The sequence below is a fragment of the Notothenia rossii genome, assembly GCF_949606895.1.
Source record: "Notothenia rossii genome assembly, chromosome: 1".
NCBI lineage: Eukaryota > Metazoa > Chordata > Actinopteri > Perciformes > Nototheniidae > Notothenia > Notothenia rossii.
The window spans coordinates 50543059-50566040 of record NC_136912.1 but is presented as its reverse complement, the minus strand read 5'-3'; the positions used below and the strand labels follow the sequence as shown (position 1 = coordinate 50566040).

The 22982-nt window shown below is 42.8% G+C and overlaps 1 protein-coding gene across 4 annotated transcripts in view; it reads left to right on the top strand.

Moving 5' to 3' along the window:
• Positions 1–4309: 4309 nt before the first annotated feature.
• LOC307030360 (uncharacterized protein) overlaps positions 4310–22982 on the top strand; it is an 84482-nt gene continuing 65809 nt past the window's right edge. Inside the window, exons 1-3 of one of the 4 annotated variants that reach the window (XM_079666735.1) lie at positions 4310–4458; positions 4910–4993; positions 11852–12044. In XM_079666735.1, coding sequence (XP_079522861.1) covers positions 4337–4458; positions 4910–4993; positions 11852–12044 — 399 coding nt within the window. In that variant the 5' untranslated portion in view covers positions 4310–4336. Of the gene's footprint in view, positions 4459–4838; positions 5023–5354; positions 5514–11851; positions 12045–22982 lie in introns of those variants that run through there. The other 3 variants (XM_079666737.1, XM_079666738.1, XM_079666729.1) reach the window with 3 other exon arrangements.

Genomic DNA, 22982 nt, shown 5'->3' with positions numbered 1-22982 from the left:
TTGCTGTCTATGTTTGTCATCAAGGTGTTCCCCACTATGCACCGCAGCAAATGCCCTCCCTAAACATTCTGCCTTCTCTTCATTTGACACTGCCACTTTCTCCCCATCAATCAAAGCGGGAATTTTAACCGACTTCCTTTTCCCATTCATCCGTTTAAACATCGACCATACATCCCCTAACTTTACTCCTCTTCCAATGGTGGAACAATACTCTCTCCATGATGTCTTTTTTGTGTATTTTACTGTTTTACGGGATACTGCCCTTTTCCTTTGATAATCTGAAATATTGTCTTGTGACAAGTTTTTCTTTAAAGACCTAAATGCCTTGTTTCGTTCTTTAATAGCTCTGCTACATTCCTCATTCCACCACGGAACCACTTTCTTCCTACCCTCTGTTGTTCTTTTAGGTATAGTTTTATTTGCTGCTTCTTTAATGTGCATTGTGACTTGATTTGAGCACTCCTCTATACTTCCTTCTAATGTTAACAATTGCGCTGACTCCTTACAGTAAAGCCTAAATGTTTCCCAGTCAGCTTTACCAAAGCACCACCTGGTAAATACACTCCCTTCCTGTCTACATACCTTTGTATTGATGATTGTGAAAACTGGGTAATGATCACTTCCTATGGTAGAATCACTTTTAACATACCATTCACATGATTTAACTAACCTATCCGTCACCAGTGTGAGGTCCAAACATGATTGTGTCCCCCTATTCACGTCTATTCTTGTTTTTTGTCCATCATTAAGGCAAAACAGTGATCTTTCCTCTAGCATTTCTTCTACGACATCCCCATTACTGTCTGTTTGACTGCTTCCCCAAAGGCTGTTGTGAGCATTAAAGTCACCACACCATACTTCCCTTCTATGAGCCGTCCCTGCTATTGTCTGTAAGGTTTCAATGTCCAGATTTTTACACGGGTTATAGAAATTGATAAGCTTTATGTTCCCTTCTTTCCTTGGGCTGCATATTTCTATTATGACACATTCCTTGTCGTCAGGGGATGGGACTACCCTATAGGCCAGCCCATCCTTTATGAAAGTAACACACCCTCCACCATTTTGATTGCTAACTCTATCATATCTGATAGAGCTGAACCCTGGAATCATAAAGTCTAGATGAGGTTTTAACCAAGACTCTTGCACACAAATTACATCTGGCAATGTTTGTAACTCATAGACATATTTTTTAAACTCCTGTCCATTAGCTATGAGGCTTCTAGCATTCCACTGGAGTATGTGAATGACCATTAACAACGTGCTAACCCTCATCCTGGTTGTCCGTTTCTCCCACATCTTTTGTTGCTAGTAATTCATGTATCTGGTCTGCTTTTATATCTCTAATGTTAAGGAATTTCTCCGCTGCCTGCACGATGGTTTTGATTCTGTCACTTTTCTTCTTCATCTGTGCTGCAACATTAATGGTATGGCAGATGAATGTCATAAAGTTGACTTTCTTTACCACGAGAATGCTATCATCTTCTTTAATTTCCACAGGTACTTGGCTTTGATTTGTAACCTGCCTTTCTGAAATGTTGCTACCACTCTGTACTAAGTTTCTTTGAACCCTTCCACTAGAAGCCTGATTGTTTGCTTCCGTTTCCCTAACCTTCTTTAGAGCTTCTGCATATGAGACTTTACTGAGTACTTTGACCCTCTGAGCTTCTCTGGCTTCTCTCTGCACTACACATCCACCAAACGCCACACTGTGCTCTCCTCCACAATTACAGCATTTCATCTTTGCCTCTTTTTCACATTTCCCATACTCATGTTGGCCTCCACATCTCGCACACCTTAGTTTTCCTTTACACTGCATTGCTGTGTGTCCCATTCTTTGGCATGCATAGCATCTAAGTGGTTTTGGGATGAATTCCCTCACACTGTAGTTCATGTATCCTATTTGCACAGATTTCGGTATATTTTTCTCAAACTGAATAACTACTGAAAGTGTTTCCTTCAATGTGCCATCTCTTTTGCTCATAAGTCTGTTTGCCTCAATAACTTTTCCTCCTTTAATCTCCTTTTTAACATCATCCATAGACATATTAAGTGGAACTCCAGATATGACTCCTCTCAACATTGCCATTGCTCCTGGGATATGAGCCTTTATTTTTTCCCCACTGAGTGTCGTCATTTTAAGTATTTTTCCCTGCTGTTGCTTGCTGGTTGCTTGTATCAAAACTCGTTTGTTGTTCATAAACTTGGCAAATTTGATTTTACCCATTTCTTTCTCAATTGATTTTGTCAGTTGAATCGGGTGGTAATGCCCACCATCCCGGTTGAATTCTATTATAACTTTCCACTCCTGCTCTAGTTCTGTATTCGAGATTGCTTGTTTTTCATTTTGACTGCCTTTTGGTTTTTTGTTTAAGCCTGCTCCACTCGACCAATCCGACCAACTTTGTGTTCTTGGTCTGCTAACTTTTTCCCTCAAAGCCCTTTTCTTCCTCACAGCTTTGGTTTCCTCCCATTCCATATCAGCTCTTTGGGTCCCATCTGAGCTGGTTGACATGATGATACAGTCAATGTACAGTTTATGCTAACCAGTCCAATGCTACCGTTTCTGTATGTTTCGATGATTTCCGACTCTCTCTGAACTTTCTGCAGCGTGTCTCCAACTTCACTTTCTTCTTCCGGCTTCCTCCGTCCGTTTCTCGTGTCAGCCATCAGCCGCTCTCTTTCGTGCCATCTTCAGGCTCAGCAGCACTGTCACCCTATAAGCAGTGGCGGAGCTGGGTGGTGGCTGGGAGTGGCCATGGCCAACCCCCAGCTGAATCCAGGCCACCCTATTGGCCACCCCAAACACCCTCACCACGGGGTCCAAACAATTTTAGAACATTAAGAAAAAAATGTTTAAGTAACCTTTCATCATTCATCAATAATTAACATTAATATAACGTTATATTGATAATGTACTCACTAAACTTACAATTCATTTAACTTATTTTCTTCCAAAAGTTAATTATCCAAAGCCTCTGTACACCCCCCTCTATTTACATGTAATGGTTTGGTCCCGCCTCCGCCTCCTAACGGCACTTTCTAGCATGTGAGCAGGGATGCTAATACTTACGTGTGTTTCATTGCGACAAACAAGACTAGTCTATTATGAGAGATAGATGTATCCTACTGTATGGGCTGATTGTTCGTTAATCTGTTGGTAATGCCTTGGGGTTCCAGTGGGAGGGATCACTGCGCTCTTCCTCACTCGATTCAGACGAGCGAAGGCGGGAGCTGCGTGATTGTATGTCTTCACTTCTCTCACTCACTATTTCCCTTTTTAAGGTAATTACAGTATACAAAGCACTATGCATCTATCAACCCATGTTATATATGTCATCTGTATTATGGCCACCCCCAGCTGAATCCTGGCCACCCTATTGGCCACCCCAAACACCCTCACCACGGGGTCCAAACAATTTTAGAACATTAAGAAAAAAATGTTTAAGTAACCTTTCATCATTCATCAATAATTAACATTAATATAACGTTATATTGATAATGTACTCACTAAACTTACAATTCATTTATCTTATTTTCTTCCAAAAGTTAATTATCCAAAGCCTCTGTACACCCCCCTCTATTTACATGTAATGGTTTGGTCCCGCCTCCGCCTCCTAACGGCACTTTCTAGCATGTGAGCAGGGATGCTAATACTTACGTGTGTGCCATTGCGACAGACAAGACTAGTCTATTCTGGGAGATAGATGTATCCTACTGTATGGGCTGATTGTGCGTTAATCTGTTGGTAATGCCTTGGGGTTCCAGTGGGAGGGATCACTGCGCTCTTCCTCACTCGATTCAGACGAGCGAAGGCGGGAGCTGCGTGATTGTATGTCTTCACTTCTCTCACTCACTATTTCCCTTTTTAAGGTAATTACAGTATACAAAGCACTATACATCTATCAACCCATGTTATATATGTCATCTGTATTATGGCCACCCCCAGCTGAATCCTGGCCACCCTATTGGCCACCCCAAACACCCTCACCACGGGGTCCAAACAATTTTAGAACATTAAGAAAAAAATGTTTAAGTAACCTTTCATCATTCATCAATAATTAACATTAATATAACGTTATATTGATAATGTACTCACTAAACTTACAATTAATTTATCTTATTTTCTTCCAAAAGTTAATTATCCAAAGCCTCTGTACACCCCCCTCTATTTACATGTAATGGTTTGGTCCCGCCTCCGCCTCCTAACGGCACTTTCTAGCATGTGAGCAGGGATGCTAATACTTACGTGTGTGCCATTGCGACAGACAAGACTAGTCTATTCTGGGAGATAGATGTATCCTACTGTATGGGCTGATTGTGCGTTAATCTGTTGGTAATGCCTTGGGGTTCCAGTGGGAGGGATCACTGCGCTCTTCCTCACTCGATTCAGACGAGCGAAGGCGGGAGCTGCGTGATTGTATGTCTTCACTTCTCTCACTCACTATTTCCCTTTTTAAGGTAATTACAGTATACAAAGAACTATAAATCTATCAACCCATGTTATATATGTCCTCTGTATTACATCACCGTGGTTCGTTGTGAGAGGAAAGTGTGTATTTTGCACTTTGTTGTATTGTTTGAAGGTTCTTGCTAACTCTGGCTAACTTTGTGGTCATTGAAGCTAGCTGCTGTATACCTTGTGGTACCGCTGAATCTGACCGTTTGTCATGTTATTAGCAGCTAAGCTAGGCACTGTTGCATTCACATGTCCATACAGATGTTTTTTTACCACTGTTAAAGACTTAAAGATAAAGGAGAATTTAGTCATAATTATTGGTCCTGAAATTTGAGTGTATTCATTGTAAATGTACAAGCTTCATTTTAAAGATGGCTCGATTCAGACGAGTGAAGGCGGGAGCTGTGTGATTGTATGTCTTCACTTCTCTCACTCACTATTTCCCTTTTTAAGGGTACAACACCATGTCTCAATGACTCACAAAGTCAGGCTTTCAAAAAGGAGAGAAAGAAAAGAGAGAGGGACTAAAGGAAGACAGTAAGTCACCCAGTATTTCAAGAGAAAAGGTGAGTGTGGTCCATGAGTGGTGGAAATTAGTCTGTTAAAGGGTTCGTACGGGTGCTTGAAATCCTTGAAAATGCTTGAAATTTGACGTGGTGTTTTCAAGGTTGGGAAAGTGCTTGAATTTTGGGAATGGTGCTTGAATTTGGGATAAAGTGCTTGAAAATGTAAATGCTTTACTTCGCTTTTAAGATTAAAAGAAAATAAAGAAGTCGGAGCCAGCTTAATTGCTTCGCTTTTACATAAAACAGCTCCGCTCCGGCCTTCCCGCGCTATGCGCGCGAGACCTGCAAGTGTTTTTGTTAGGTGTGTGACCTGGGCATTCTTATAAGTGATAGATGACAGTATGCCAGGAGGTTGCAGTTTCAACGAGCGTTGGCTAGCAGAAGACAAATACAAGCCATGGATAAGACGAGGGTCAAGCCCACGAGTAGCCTCCTGCAAAGTTTGCAAAAAATAACGATGGGAGAGTCGGCGCTGACGAGCCACATGAAAGGTACGCCGTAGTAGAGCATTTTAGATTAGGCTAACGTTGCATGTTACGTTTGTTTAAGCTAACGTTAGCAAGCTGAATGAGGGATAATAATTGCAGGGGACAATCATTTCAGAGGAGCGTACCTATGTTATGTGCGTTACAGTCGCCATTCTGTGGTGTTCAGAGGATGAAGCACTCACTTGTAATTCAACCCAGTCTCACGGCATTTTGTGTTATAGTCACAAAATATAATCTATTGATTCGACACAGAACGATTTTAAAAGCAATGTATTTCTACTGGTAGTATGTTTCGGGCCTAAACCAAATGTGACTTGCTCTATCGAAATCAGTCACATTGACCCGAAGACACATTTTAGTTTGTATTACTGGTCTGGGGGAAGCTCGCGAGTGTGTGTGTGTTTGTGTATTTTTGAAATTGTGTGTATTGTGTTTGTGTACCGGGGAAACACTCACAAGAAACACCGGCTGTTGTTACGCTTGCTGTGACGTTAAATTACTCCGTTCTCCGCTTGTAATTATGCCTTTACAAGCTTCAAAGTTGTATTTATCATCTGAATTTGCCGAAACAAGTTTATTATTCTTTTGATCGCACAGGGATGAAACGTATAGCAATATAATCTGTGGACTCTCAGCTTTTCATATGAGATACAGGGCTCGACATTATAAATGGCCCGCTGTCCCGGAAGCACTATTTAGACACCCCGGCCAGCATAACGTAATTTCAATTTTGCCCGCTTGGGCCACTTAAAAAAATATTGCTTAAAAAAAAATGGTCTTGTGGTATTGGTATTTTGAAAAGAAATGTTATTAAATTGTTTCGTTTATTAACACTACAACATAGCGTTTCGTGAGGCGGTTGTCGTTGTTGGGTGAAAAGCAAACAGCTGTTTGCTGCGCAGCGCTCTCCTTCACTACAGACTGTCACTACCAATATCTATCTATCTATCTATCTATCTATCATATATCTCTCTCCCTCTCTCTCAATCTATAAGGAACCGCAGGAGACAAAGGGTGTTGCTATAGCAACACGTCATGTTTATGTTTACACCATAGGTTTACACCTATGGTTTACACGCGAAATCAATAGCGTGAAAAGGGGTGGGGTCAATATGACCCGCTGGCGGAAATAGGTATAAATGGCAATTTTTTTGGGCGATTTCTTCAATCTGACTTCATATTGACATTTTTTAACAACAGAGGGTGCTACAACACACTTTCAGGAAAAGTCGCGGACTGGGAGACTTTAATATTTTATTGAAAAAAAGTTACATACAATAAAAAAAAACAGCTGTGGGTGAAATTGACCCGATGGCGGTTTTAGTGTTAATCCCATGTAATTGTAGAATGAACACAGTCTTCCTTTGAATATGTATAAGTCAGGTGTCTTGAGTAGTCAAAAATTACCTACAAATCATTGTACACATTTGTAAATATTATTTCCCACTTGTTACCATTGTAAGTCTATTTTTATGCAGCTCTGCGTGATTTTGTGGCTACAATTCAGGCTAATACGCTACCAAAGGTGGAATAAGTACTCATATATTGTACTTAAGTAAAAGTACAAGTACTCAGATCTTGTAGTGAAAGTAGAAGTACTCAGATCTGGTACTTGAGTAAAAGTAGAAGTACTCAGATGTTGTACTTGAGTAAAAGTAGAAGTACCAGAGTGTAGGAATACTCTGTTACAGTAAAAGCCCTACATTCAAAATGTTCCTCAAGTGAAAGTAGAAAAGTATTCTCATCAAAATCTAGTGAAAGTAGCGACAGTAAAAGTAGTCATTGTGCAGATTGGTCCATTTCAGAATAATAGATATGATATGTTTTATAATGATTGATCATGAAAGTGTTCTCAAAGCTGTTAAAGGTGCAGCTAGTTTGAATGACTTTGTATACTGCAGGGTAGCTTGTGGATTTACTCCAGGTGGAACTAAAGTCTGATTTAACACTTGATTATATTTCACATCATTCATCCACATCTGTGAAGTAACTGAAGTTAGTAAATACATGTAGAGGAGGAAAAGTACACCATTTACCTCTGACTTGCCAACCTAAAAGTACCTAAAAAATAGTAATCAATAATGTATTGAAAAGTTATTTGGCTGATTGTTTTATATTGGCTCAGCCAGGTTATATGGGAGGCCCAGTCTACGTACAGATGGGTCACTCATTTTGAAATATTAAACTTAGTTTTCTTTTCTTTAGTTTTTCATCCTCATATAGAATGCTATCACGAAACACACATTTGGTTGTTTATAGCACAAAGATAATCTGATTTCATGTGAGGTAGGGAAATAATCATTTGAGTATGTGTATATAAATATGTAATTTACAACAGCTGTAAGATGCTTGAAAAGCTTGAGAATGCACCTTGAAAATGCTTGAAAAGTGCTTGAATTTGACTTTGGAAAAGGTGTAAGAACCCTGTGTTAGCTAAGCGTAGTCCATTGTAAATAATATTTTTTATGTTTTTTTTTTTACGAAGCTGACATTAAGTAATGTTAATATCTATATAGAAAATGCAGAGGTTTTTAATTTCACTTTGAAGGAGGTGAGCAGCATTGTGTTGAATTACTTGCCACTTAACATATCTGAAGTCAGACTGGAATACAATATATATATATATATGTATATATATATATATATATATCAAAACAAAAAGCTAACATCTCATTTCAATTATACATTTCAAACACAGTATTTTCCCACATATTTAAGTTATATTTATTTGGATTGATGCATTCGTGTTGAGAATGTTCCATTCAAAAATGTTATTATTAAAAAAAGGCATTTACACCAGAAAAGATGACTATTGAGATATATTGTCAGGAATGTTAGTGTTATATCAAATAGTGAATTCTACTGCAGCAGAATGTTGCACGTCTGCACAGTGTTATATTTTCACAGCTCAGTGTCAGTAAATATTGTGCGGTTAGTATTGGACTACAAGATAGATGCAAGCCTGTACAGGTGGAGTTATTTAAAGCATACATGAGTGGGTTGGGTTCTGGAGGTGTGGTTAGCAATTGTGCTTGGTTGGCGTGGCCTGGGCCTGGTGATGGGGGGGGCCCAATTTGATATCTTTTCACGGGGCCCAAAATCCCTGGCGGCACCCCTGGTTAGATTCTCACATAAGACTAATCAATAATAGAATCTAGGGCTGCACGATATATCGTGTCGTGACGATAATCGCGTTATGCGCATGCGTGATATTCACATCGCAGGACGTGCAATATTAAGTAGGCAAATTAACTCAAACACGTCATGTTACAATTATTTTTGCTGCTTGCTACAAAAGGAAACCTCGCATTTCAGGGGTACTTGAGTGAGTGACATGCAGGCTCTGCATACACAGCAAACCACCAATCACAATCATTCTTGATCAGAGGCCTGTACTTCGAAGCCGGATTTTCGCTTAGCGAGCTAACTTCAGGGGAAACTCTGTGTTTCCAGTCCTACGACGCTGGTTCTCTTCTTATCGGGCTAGATCTCCATGGTAACTTATGCTGACAGCTCCGGACCAGGTTAGGTTCCAGGCTAGGAGATCAACTCGGTGAAAGCACTGCCTGCTGACCAATCGGAGCTCGTTGTGCGGAGGTTAAAGCGATCAAGTCATATTACAGGAGAAAGGAAATACAGAAAAGCTGCCTTTGCAGGAAAGACGACCGTCAAAAATCACCGACTATGTGAACGTGAACATTAATAGAATATCACCTCCCATCTTCAGAGCAATCTGACTATTATAACATTAGTGTTAAGAAAGCTTAATTAAATATCTACCACAACATAAGTAACCGGATCAGAGTAACATTAAGTACAGTCCGCGGCATATCACATCATAATGTATCATATATTTCCTTATCTGAGTCAGCTGAGCCGTATCTGGCCGTGCAACACTTACAGTGTCACATACTGTATGCAGAAGTATTATTTTAAGCAACACATTAAGTTGACGAAACACTCGAGAAAAATGTAATTAAAGTCAGATCCACTCGTGTCTTAGACAGGTAGTGATATCATAAACCTGTTAATGTACGCATTCAAACACTTTTTCTGTTACCAGCTGTATTCACCTTGCAGGTGCAGCTATGTGGCTTTTATCCTGGATAAAGTGTTTAAGTCATGGATGTTTAAAGTCTTCATATTTGTGTGATATTAAAGTTTTTCATTCAGGAAGTATGACGCTTCGCTGTCAGTACGCTTGTCCATGTTTGTAACTGGTCAAATGTTGCTAACCCCGCCCCTTTCATGTGAACGCGCACTCAGCCGGACAGAGAAACCCTGGCTTAACGAGTTGATAACCAGCGTCGTAGGACCGCTTAGCGAGAGCGTGTTTGTTTTGGATTAGGTAAACCGGGTAACTCAAACATATCCAGGTTATGATGAACCGGCTTCGTAGTTCAGGCCTCTGATCACAGCAGGATAACCGAGCTAGCTCAGCTTGTTACTCTGATAACTTAAGATCCAGAAGTCCGTGACTAAAATATGTTTGATATTCTAACCTGAGGTGTGTGTTTTGTCCGCCCACCGCTGCATGTGATCATGCAGAACTGCGTGTCGACTCATCAGCAGCAGCTGATCTCGCTCTCCCGTCAGATTAGACTTCACTCGCGTTTATGTCCATATTGATCAGATCTAGCTAGTTCTAGCTAATGATAGGACTACCTGCTTATTGAAAGACACCTAAACAATAAGTGTCGCTATGCAACTGGGTGAGGCCACAAAGTATAGCGCAGCATTATGCATTTGTTTACATGCCCACCGGAACCCCGAGGCATTACCAACAGATCAACGCACAATCAACCCATACAGGACATCTCTTTCTCCACATTAAGTGTTAGACATTAGAATTGACTATTCTTGTCTGTCACATACTCTTCTTGTCTGTCACATAAGTGGCGCAACTGAAGCGGTATTGTGCTAAAGGGAAATTATTTTGACCGAAGAGATTTAGATTTTGCCGGCCAACGGGAACTCGGTTATGGCTAGAAAGGATCCGTCTTGTGTAAAACTCTCGCGAGAGTTTGGCTGAATGTCATGTGGCTGAATGTCATGTGGCTGAATGTTTACGTTTGGCAGGCAGCCTTTCAGTTACGATCGTTAACATCAGTTGGCCACAGCAAATGATGGTGAGAAGCTAAACTATCTATTAATTATGTCAATGACAGGGAGTGTGATTGTTGAAATAGGGTGTTAGCGGTCTTGTTGGTGTTCAAAGAAGAATGACAACACTGTAGATCACCAACACTATGGTTTATTTTTTATTCATAGGCAAGTCGACGTTGTCGCAGTAAAAGTCCCAAGATAGCTCCTGGTGCAATACAATGTTCCCTTGCAGTGTTTTACTATTAAGTCTGATGTTTCTCTATTAATATTGCTGCTGCATTAATGTGTATGTTGCATCATGTTACTGCTGTAGATGTGTTTCCGAGCCGCTCCGATTACAACGAGAGTTACAACGAGAACGTGACGTCATATTTACACTAGACGGATCCTTTCTAGCCATAACCCGGGAACTCTGACGTCGCCATTTTGTATGCTTCGCGGATGCGCTCGGCTCTTCTCGACTGCTGCTCGGGTCTGCTCGGTCAGCTTCCGGATGAGGAGGCATTCGTTCGACCAACTTACAGTAGATAACATTACAAACATTTTTAACAGGGGCCATAATAGTGTAAATAATGTTTTTTTGGCAGTTACAACTGAATGTAATGTTTTCTACTTTTTTACATCTGACGAAGGCATTTGCCTTTATCAGATGGAAAGTGTCTTGACCAACAACTTAAGTATTTCTTATAGCTATGCAGGGCATGCAAGTGAGCAAACACAAACAAGAACAAACAAACAAGTGAAATGAAGAATACAATTGAAATTGTACAATATAATATTGTGCTGGTTCATCTTATAATTCAGTCTAGAGAATGCACCAGACGGCATAGATCTAAGACCTGCAAACATCGAAATGCTCTAGAGGGAGGACCCCCAAACCCTTCGTGGCATTTCGTCCGCACGCATTTTTCAGGGCAATCTCTATTGGGCTCAGGGCCAACTGTAAATTAGCTTAGATGGCCCACAGGGCCATCTCCCAAAATCCTTAATGTCATGCACTGAATAATAATAAAATATTCTTCTTCAATTCCTGTACTTTTTTCATATCACAGGGGAAAGAAATATCGCAATGTCAGTTTTGTCCAATATCGTGCAGCCCTAATATAACCTGACCTTGTCTGTCTAATCTTTTTTTCTTCATGATTTTCTTTTAAATGTAACTGACAATGCTCCACACTATATCCAAACCAAGTATGCAAGTTCTACTACTAACATTCAATCTCTATTTATTTAAGTCTTGATGCATCGGTTGAAGACAAGTCACTGGGTAGGCTTGTAAACGATGACCACAAAACGCCCAACTGCAAGATGAGAACCATTGTCCTTGATGGGATGCCACATCTCTGCCTGTTTGCCCTTAGAGACATCGCCCCAGAGGAAGAAATATCCTACAATTATGGGGATGCAGACTGGCCTTGGCGCAAACAGGTAAACTTATAACTCAAAAGTAACACGTGATTTAACACATGTTTTTGTTTCCCTCCAAATAATTATAGTACCTAATTAATTTGTTGTTTGATTAACAAGTCATTTTAGATGGTTCAGATGTGGCAGATTTGCTATAAGTTTGGTCTGCTACCTGTATGAGCAAGTGGGGGAGTGATACTTTAATTGATGATGTATTTAATTAAAAGCAGAACTGGAAAGATTTCACCTGACAAAACTTGCATGCCCTTGCTTGCTTTTCAGTTAGCTAATGTTTGCAGCTCACGAATATTACATTCAGGGTTCGTACGGGTGCTTGAAATCCTTGAAAATGCTTGAAATTTGACGTGGTGTTTTCAAGGTTGGGAATCATTAATGCAACATGTTAGGTGACATTTCGAAGAAAGAAAAAGTGTGTGCATTATAAAAAGCGCCATGTAAATGTCAACTATTATTATTATTATTATTAAAGTGCCATTTCCTTTCGCATTGTTTACGTTCATATCATGTCCTGGTCTGGTTAGCTGAATATACATACTTTTGCCATTGTTATGTGTTATGTCACGTGCTACCAAGGGTTTTGTTTTTAGGCAAGATTTTAGCTCCTTTTGTGCGAAGGAGAAAACTCTCCCTCCAACTTGTTGTAGACGAACCTTCTTATATTGCAATACATATCCGTTAGCGCATATAAGCTAAGCGCTAAGCGCTAACCTTTACAGCCATGCTATTGCTAACAACATGCATTCGCCTATACTGCCTATGCCACGGGCCAGCCCTAAAACGTAAAACTGAAATATCGTGGTTAAACATGATTAGTAGAAAAACGACAGGATTAATTAAAAGCGTAAACAAATCAAATGAAATACAGAAATCAGATTTACCACTTGTAAAGCTCTGACGCTCTTTAACAATTCTTCTTCTTCTTCATCTTCTTCTTCATCTTCATCTTCTTGGCTCGTCCCACTTTTATTGATGCGCAAGGTTAAAGTTCACGGGATTACGATCGTGACAAAACGTGACAAAAGGTTGTAATAAACTGCTGCTAGAAATGAATAATGGGAAAGCTACGTGGCTATGGGTCGTAATATCGTGATCAACACTGCTTAAACAATCGACCTATTTGGTCGTTTTTTGTAGGAGGACAGGCTGGTCCATTTGCCTATCAGTTTGTTAACCAAATTGACAGAGGCTGCGTTTTCCCCCTAAAAGTGACTTTTAATGGTGGCCCTTGCGTTTAAATGATGGGTCTTATCATTCACAAGGGTCCCTGACATAATGCACATAGTCTGGAGCTCACTGGGGTCCTGCATATGCTTTAATCACACTTTTGTCCATTTGTCTATCAGTTTGTTAACCAAATGGACAGAGGCTGCGTTTTCCCCCTAAAAGTGACTTTTAATGGTGGCCCTTGCGTTTAAATGATGGTTCTTATCATTCACAAGGGTCCCTGACATAATGCACATAGTCTGGAGCTCACTGGGGTCCTGCATATGCTTTAATCACACTTTTGTCCATTTGCCTATCAGTTTGTTAACGAAATGGACAGAGCCGGCGTTTTCCCCCTAAAAGTGACTTTTAATGGTGGTTTTTGCGTTTAAATGATGGGTGTTATCATTCACATGCCCCCCTGACACAATGCATATAGTCTGGAGCTCGCTGGGGTCCTGCATATGCTTTAATCACACTTTTGTCCATTTGCCTATCAGTTTGTTAACGAAATGGACAGAGGCTCCGTTTACCCCCTAAAAGTGACTTTTAATGGTGGCCCTTGCGTTTAAGTGATGGGTGTTATCATTCACAAGGCCCCCTGACACAATGCACACAGCCTGGAGCAGTGGAGCAGCGGCTGGTCCGTGTTCCCCCTTTTGTCCATTTGCCTATCAGTTTGTTAACGAAATGGACAGAGCCGGCGTTTTCCCCCTAAAAGTGACTTTTAATGGTGCTTTTTCGGTTTAAATGATGGGTGTTATCATTCACAAGGGTCCCCGACACAATGCACATAGTCTGGAGGTCGCTGGGGTCCTGCATATGTTTTAATCACACTTTTGTCCATTTGCCTATCAGTTTGTTAACGAAATGGACAGAGCCTGCGTTTTCCCCCTAAAAGTGACTTATAATGGTGGTTTTTGCGTTTAAATGATGGGTGTTATCATTCACAGGGTCCCTTAACACAATGCACATACAGCCTGGAGCAGTGGAGCAGCGGCTCGGCCGTTTTCCCACTTTTGTCCATTTGCCTATCAGTTTGTTAACCAAATTGACAGAGGCTGCGTTTTCCCCCTAAAAGTGACTTTTAATGGTGGCCCTTGCGTTTAAATGATGGGTGTTATCATTCACATGCCCCCCTGACACAATGCATATAGTCTGGAGCTCGCTGGGGTCCTGCATATGCTTTAATCACACTTTTGTCCATTTGCCTATCAGTTTGTTAACGAAATGGACAGAGGCTCCGTTTACCCCCTAAAAGTGACTTTTAATGGTGGCCCTTGCGTTTAAGTGATGGGTGTTATCATTCACAAGGCCCCCTGACACAATGCACACAGCCTGGAGCAGTGGAGCAGCGGCTGGTCCGTGTTCCCCCTTTTGTCCATTTGCCTATCAGTTTGTTAACGAAATGGACAGAGCCGGCGTTTTCCCCCTAAAAGTGACTTTTAATGGTGCTTTTTCGGTTTAAATGATGGGTGTTATCATTCACAAGGGTCCCCGACACAATGCACATAGTCTGGAGGTCGCTGGGGTCCTGCATATGTTTTAATCACACTTTTGTCCATTTGCCTATCAGTTTGTTAACGAAATGGACAGAGCCTGCGTTTTCCCCCTAAAAGTGACTTATAATGGTGGTTTTTGCGTTTAAATGATGGGTGTTATCATTCACAGGGTCCCTTAACACAATGCACATACAGCCTGGAGCAGTGGAGCAGCGGCTCGGCCGTTTTCCCACTTTTGTCCATTTGCCTATCAGTTTGTTAACCAAATTGACAGAGGCTGCGTTTTCCCCCTAAAAGTGACTTTTAATGGTGGCCCTTGCGTTTAAATGATGGGTCTTATCATTCACAAGGGTCCCTGACATAATGCACATAGTCTGGAGCTCACTGGGGTCCTGCATATGCTTTAATCACACTTTTGTCCATTTGCCTATCAGTTTGTTAACCAAATGGACAGAGGCTGCGTTTTCCCCCTAAAAGTGACTTTTAATGGTGGCCCTTGCGTTTAAATGATGGTTCTTATCATTCACAAGGGTCCCTGACATAATGCACATAGTCTGGAGCTCACTGGGGTCCTGCCTATGCTTTAATCACACTTTTGTCCATTTGCCTATCAGTTTATTAAGGAAATGGACATAGGCTGCGTTTTCCCCCTAAAAGTGACTTTTAATGGTGGTTTTTGCGTTTAAATGATGGGTGTTATCATTCACAGGGTCCCTTAACACAATGCACACACAGCCTGGAGCATTGGAGCAGCGGCTCGGCCGTTTTCCCACTTTTGTCCATTTGCCTATCAGTTTGTTAACGAAATGGACAGAGGCTGCGTTTTCCCCCTAAAAGTGACTTTTAATGGTGGTTTTTGCGTTTAAATGATGGGTGTTATCATTCACAGGGTCCCTTAACACAATGCACACACAGCCTGGAGCAGTGGAGCAGCGGCTCGGCCATTTTCCCACTTTTTTCCATTTGCCTATCAGTTTGTTAACGAAATGGACAGAGGCTGCGTTTTCCCCCTAAAAGTGACTTTTAATGGTGGTTTTTGCGTTTAAATGATGGGTGTTATCATTCACAGGGTCCCTTAACACAATACACACACAGCCTGGAGCAGTGGAGCAGCGGCTCGGCCGTTTTCCCACTTTTGTCCATTTGCCTATCAGTTTGTTAACGAAATGGACAGAGGCTGCGTTTTCCCCCTAAAAGTGACTTTTAATGGTGGTTTTTGCGTTTTAATGATGGGTGTTATCATTCACAGGGTCCCCGACACAATGCACACACAGCCTGGAGCAGTGGAGCAGCGGCTCCTCCGTTTTCCCACTTTTGTCCATTTGCCTATCAGTTTGTTAACGAAATGGACAGAGCCGGCGTTTTCCCCCTAAAAGTGACTTTTAATGGTGGTTTTTGCGTTTAAATGATGGGTGTTATCATTCACAAGGGTCCCCGACACAATGCACATAGTCTGGAGCTCGCTGGGTTCCTGCATATGCTTTAATCACACTTTTGTCCATTTGCCTATCAGTTTTTTAACGAAATGGACAGAGGCTGCGTTTTCCCCCTAAAAGTGACTTTTAATGGTGGTTTTTGCGTTTAAATGATGGGTGTTATCATTCACAGGGTCCCTTAACACAATGCACACACAGCCTGGAGCAGTGGAGCAGCGGCTCTGCCGTTTTCCCAGTTTTGTCCATTTGCCTATCAGTTTGTTAACGAAATGGACAGAGCCTGCGTTTTCCCCCTAAAAGTGACTTTTAATGGTGGCCCTTGCATTTAAGTGATGGGTGTTATCATTCACAAGGCCCCCTGACACAATGCACACAGCCTGGAGCAGTGGAGCAGCGGCTGGTCCGTGTTCCCCCTTTTGTCAATTTGCCTATCAGTTTGTTAACGAAATGGAGAGAGCCGGCGTTTTCCCCCTAAAAGTGACTTTTAATGGTGCTTTTTGGGTTTAAATGATGGGTGTTATCATTCACAAGGGTCCCCGACACAATGCACATAGTCTGGAGCTCGCTGGGGTCCTGCATATGTTTTAATCACACTTTTGTCCATTTGGCTATCAGTTTGTTAACGAAATGGACAGAGCCTGCGTTTTCCCCCTAAAAGTGACTTTTGATGGTGGTTTTTGCGTTTAAATGATTGGTGTTATCATTCACAAGGCCCCCTGACACAATGCACACAGCCTGGAGCAGTGGAGCAGCGGCTCGGCCGTTTTCCCACTTTTGTCCATTTGCCTATCAGTTTGCTAACGAAATGGAAAGAGGCTGCGTTTTCCCCCTAAAAGTGACTTTTAATGGTGGTTTTTGCGTTTAAATGATGGGTGCTATCATTCACATGGCCCCCTGACACAATGCACATAGTCTGGAGCTCACTGGGGTCCTGCATATGCTTTAATCACACTTTTGTTCATTTGCCTATCAGTTTGTTAACGAAATGGACAGAGGCTGCGTTTTCCCCCTAAAAGTGACTTTTAATGGTGGCCCTTGCGTTTAAATGATGGGTGTTATCATTCACAAGGGTCCCCGACACAATGCACACAGCCTGGAGCAGTGGAGCAGCGGCTGGGCCGTGTTCCCCCTTTTGTCCATTTGCCTATCAGTTTGTTAACGAAATGGACAGAGCCTGCGTTTTCCCCCTAAAAGTGACTTTTAATGGTGGTTTTTGCATTTAAATGATGGGTCTTATCATTCACAAGGGTCCCCGACACAATGCACATAGTCTGGAGCTTGCTGGGGTCCTGCATATGCTTAAATCACACTTTTGTCCATTTGCTTATCAGTTTGTTAACCAAATGGACAGAGGCTGCGTTTTCCCCCTAAAAGTGACTTTTAATGGTGGCCCTTGCGTTTAAATGATGGGTCTTATCATTCACAAGGGTCCCCGACACAATGCACACAGCCTGGAGCAGTGGAGCAGCAGCTGGGCCGCGTTCCCCCTTTTGTCCATTTGCCTATCAGTTTGTTAACGAAATGGACAGAGCCGGCGTTTTCCCCCTAAAAGTGACTTTTAATGGTGGTTTTTGCGTTTAAAAGATGGGTGCTATCATTCACATGGCCCCCTGACACAATGCACATAGTCTGGAGCTCGCTGGGGTCCTGCATATGCTTTAATCACACTTTTGTCCATTTGCCTATCAGTTTGTTAACGAAATGGACAGAGCCTGCGTTTTCCCCCTAAAAGTGACTTTTAATGGTGGCCCTTGCGTTTAAATGATGGGTGTTATCATTCACAAGGGTCCCCGACACAATGCAGATAGTCTGGAGCTCGCTGGGGTCCTGCATATGCTTTAATCACACTTTTGTCCATTTGCCTATCAGTTTGTTAACGAAATGGACAGAGGCTGCGTTTTCCCCCTCAAAGTGACTTTTAATGGTGGGTTTTGCGTTTAAATGATGGGTGTTATCATTCACAGGGTCCCTGACACAATGCACATAGACTGGAGCTCACTGGGGTCCTGCATATGCTTTAATCACACTTTTGTCCATTTGCCTATCAGTTTGTTAACGAAATGGACAGAGCCTGCGTTTTCCCCCTAAAAGTGACTTTTAATGGTGGTTTTTGCATTTAAATGATGGGTGTTATCATTCACAAGGCCCCCTGAGACAATGCACACAACCTGGAGCAGTGGAGCAGCGGCTGGGCCGTGTTCCCACGTTTGTCCATTTGCCTATCAGTTTGTTAACGAAATGGACAGAGGCTGCGTTTTCCCCCTAAAAGTGACTTTTAATGGTGGTTTTTGCGTTTAAATGATGGGTGTTATCATTCACAGGGTCCCTTAACACAATGCACACACAGCCTGGAGCAGTGGAGCAGCAGCTCGGCCGTTTTCCCACTTTTGTCCATTTGCCTATCAGTTTGTTAACGAAATGGACAGAGCCTGCGTTTTCCGCTTAAAAGTGACTTTTAATGGTGGCCCTTTCGTTTAAATTATGGGTCTTATCATTCACAAGGGTCCCCGACACAATGCACACAGCCTGGAGCAGTGGAGCAGCGGCTCGGCCGTTTTCCCACTTTTGTCCATTTGCCTATCAGTTTGTTAACGAAATGGACAGAGCCTGCGTTTTCCCCCTAAAAGTGACTTTTAATGGTGGCCCTTGCGTTTAAATGATGGGTCTTATCATTCACAAGGGTCCCCGACACAATGCACATAGTCTGTAGCTCACTGGGGTCCTGCATATGCTTTAATCACACTTTTGTCCATTTGCCTATCAGTTTGTTAACGAAATGGACAGAGGCTGCGTTTTCCCCCCCCAAAGTGACTTTTAATGGTGGTTTTTGCGTTTAAATGATGGGTGTTATCATTCACAGGGTCCCTGACACAATGCACATAGTCTGGAGCTCACTGGGGTCCTGCATATGCTTTAATCAGGCGTTTTAAGACTTTTCCCCACGAAAATGATTTTTAATCATTTTTTCGGGGCTATATAAATCAAACTCCGGGAAATGCAGAGCACAATTCTACCTTTTACTATTTTAATGTATTTGCATTATATATCTTTGGGCTATAAAAGTGAATTATTTTGATTACTTTGTCAGTTTATGGAGCTTATCCCACAAATCCCTGAAGATCCGGGCCGAATTTGGGAGCTCATAGGCGGCCTGCCATAGGCCCCCACCCGTGGAAAGAAAAAAAAATGAAAGAAAACGGTCAATTATATGTTAAAATAATCAAAAAATGAACTTTTGAAATTACAAGGGAGAAGGGGCTCAGAAGAAGGGGGCTCCGATGCTCAAGTGTTCGGCGCTTCGGGACGAAGCCCCGAACACTTTTCCCCTCCCCCGTTGCAATGTACAACGGAGAGGGGAATCCAGACTTCCCCTTCTCCGTTGTAAAAAAACGTTCATGTTTTCCAAGCTACTGTCTGCACGAAATCGGAAACCCGGTTTTTGAGAGGACTCAGAAAAAAAACGGCTGTGTAACTTCATGGAGGAATTCATCCGCTGTGCACTCTGGCTCGGATACATTTTGTTGCCCGGAGACCCCCCAGCATGGTTCTTACCAAACTTTAAGTTTTTGAACTGGGCTCCGGAGGAAGGTAAGGGGAGTTGACAGGGGACTCAATCCGCCTCATGAGGCACTATTCTCGGATACATTTCAACACTTTTAGCCATTTTTGATGGTTCTCCAAAAAATAACTGACTTTTTCAGAGTGTGGAGGAATGCAAGGGGAGTTGACAGGGGACTCAATCCGCCTTATGGGGCACTATTCTCGGATACATTTCAACACTTTTAGCCATTTTTGATGGTTCTCCAAAAAGTAAAGTGTTACTTTGTGAGTGTGGAGGAATACGAGGGGAGTTGACAGGGGACTCTACCCGCCTTATGGGGCACTATTCTCGGATACATTTTTTCATTTTCACCCATTTTTTATGGAACTCCAAAAAGACAAGTTAGTCTTTTTTTTCCCTTCCTCTTCAGATTTTTCACTGATTGAATGGCAAACGCGACCCGCCATCGGAGGGCCTCCGCCGGCCCGGCCTCGTGCCGGTGCTCTGGCGGTCGGTTCCTCCGAACTGCGGGTTCGACTCTGATGGCCGGGAGGGACGAGGGAAACGTCGGGGGGGGTCTGCTGGAGGCTCCTGCTGGAGTCTTGCGTTTCACCGGGACCTGGCTCGAAAAACTCGAAACCCTGACTCCAGTGCGGTGTTGCGGCCATGCGCCTCCGGGTACCAGACTCCCCTGCCTCCTCCGTGTTGCGTGGGCTGTGTGGGGGTAACCCTGCGTGTCCGTTACCCTGCGTGTCTCTTACCTCCCAGGCCGACCGATATGAAGCGTTTCCAAGACAACACTTTTCTGACTATTTTAAACAACTTTTCCCCGCCTTTCAAACACTTGTTCCTGGGTTATAGCCTGTCATTTTGCAGGATATCATTTAACATGGAATCTCTCCTGGAAATGGACATATTCTGTGCATTTCCAGGAAATATTCAATGTTAAATTATATCCTGCAAAATGACAGGCTACAACTCTCTTCCAGACGTTTAAAAACACTTTTCCCGACCATTTAAACATTCTTTCTGGCTTGTAAAGTGCGGTGATGAGCCCTGATAGTATCAGACTATTTAAAGGGTTACCAGGAGCATGAGAACATCCTCCACAGAAGGGGTGGTGATGCCGTGAATAAGGCCGAATATGGATGCCGATGTGCGGACGGAAAAGCACCACAAAATCCACCCCCCTTTTAGGGTTACCAGGGGCATGAGGTTCTGTAGGATGTGATCATCTGGGTTTAGTCCGTGGGGGAGTGCTTAAGTCCGGGAGTCCGGGGACTCACGGTGTGCAAGGTTATGGAGGTGCCCATGTCAGGGACACATGCTGGAGGTCTGTGGTCCGTCCTTTGGGGGTCTTGGAGGGGCCACAGAGAGGAGATTTCCCCGGTCTCTGTCCTGGATGAGTGAAATAAACAGAGTCTTCATTTCAGGGACACATGCTGGAGGTCTCTCTCCCGAGAGTGGACGTCCATTGCCTGTAAATAGGTCTAACATTAGGTCTGTCACTTTGGCTAACCGCACCACTGTCTGTCGTCTCCCGAGAGTGGACATCCATTGTCCCTAAATAGGGGTAGGGAATGTTCCGTTTTTTTGGACAAAATTAACATGGGATCACTCCGGTCAATGTACGTAATTCGTCTCACTGGAATATTAATGGCCAGATTGAATACAACATCGACCCAAATTCTCCGGTCAATGACAGGAGAGTTTTGAAAGTGCCAAAACACTGTTCCACACATTTAAAAACACTTAATCAATGTTTACCCAGGATCCATGCACCTTTCCTGGCTTGTAAAATGTGGTGATGCGCCCTGGAGGTAGCGGGCAGGCTCTGTCCGTGGTGCTGAACACCAGCCTGTCTATGTGGAATACAAAAACAAACAAAGACAAACACCTTTAAGGTCACCAGGGGCGTGAGGTTCTGGTTCTGGCGGTGTGCATGGAGGGGTTTGACCTGGCCCCCTGACACAATGCACATAGTCTGGAGCTCACTGGGGTCCTGCATATGCTTTAATTACACTTTTGTCCATTTGCCTATCAATTTGTTAACCAAATGGACAGAGGCTGCGTTTTCCCCCTAAAAGTGACTTTTAATGGTGGCCCTTGCGTTTAAATGATGGGTCTTATCATTCACAAGGGTCCCCGACACAATGCACACAGCCTGGAGCAGTGGAGCAGCGGCTGGGCCGTGTTCCCCCTTTTGTCCATTTGCCTATCAGTTTGTTAACGAAATGGACAGAGCCTGCGTTTTCCCCCTAAAAGTGACTTTTAAAGGTGGTTTTTGCATTTAAATGATGGGTCTTATCATTCACAAGGGTCCCCGACACAATGCACATAGTCTGGAGCTCGCTGGGGTCCTGCATATGCTTTAATCACACTTTTGTCCATTTGCTTATCAGTTTGTTAACGAAATGGACAGAGGCTGCGTTTTCCCCCTAAAAGTGACTTTTAAAGGTGGTTGTTGCGTTTAAATGATGGGTGTTATCATTCAAAAGGCTCCCTGACACAATGCACATAGTCTGAAGCTCACTGGGGTCCTGCATATGCTTTAATCACACTTTTGTCCATTTGCCTATCAGTTTGTTAACGAAATGGACAGAGCCTGCGTTTTCCCCCTAAAAGTGACTTTTAATGGTGGCCCTTGCGTTTAAATGATGGGTGTTATCATTCACAAGGGTCCCCGACACAATGCACACAGCCTGGAGCAGTGGAGCAGCGGCTTCTCCGTTTTCCCACTTTTGTCCATTTGCCTATCAGTTTGTTAACGAAATGGACAGAGCCAGCGTTTTCCCCCTAAAAGCGACTTTTAATGGTGGTTTTTGCGTTTAAATGATGGGTGTTATCATTCACAAGGCCCCCTGACACAATGCACATAGTCTGGAGCTCACTGGGGTCCTGCATATGCTTTAATCAAACTTTTGTCCATTTGCCTATCAGTTTGTTAACGAAATGGACAGAGCCTGCGTTTTCCCCCTAAAAGTGACTTTTAATGGTGGTTTTTGCGTTTAAATGATGGGTGTTGTCATTCACAGGGTCCCTTAACACAATGCACACACGGCCTGGAGCAGTGGAGCAGCGGCTCGGCCGTTTTCCCACTTTTGTCCATTTGCCTATCAGTTTGTTAACGAAATGGACAGAGCCTGCGTTTTCCCCCTAAAAGTGACTTTTAATGGTGGCCCTTGCGTTTAAATGATGGGTGTTATCAATCACAAGGGTCCCCAACACAATGCACACAGCCTGGAGCAGTGGAGCA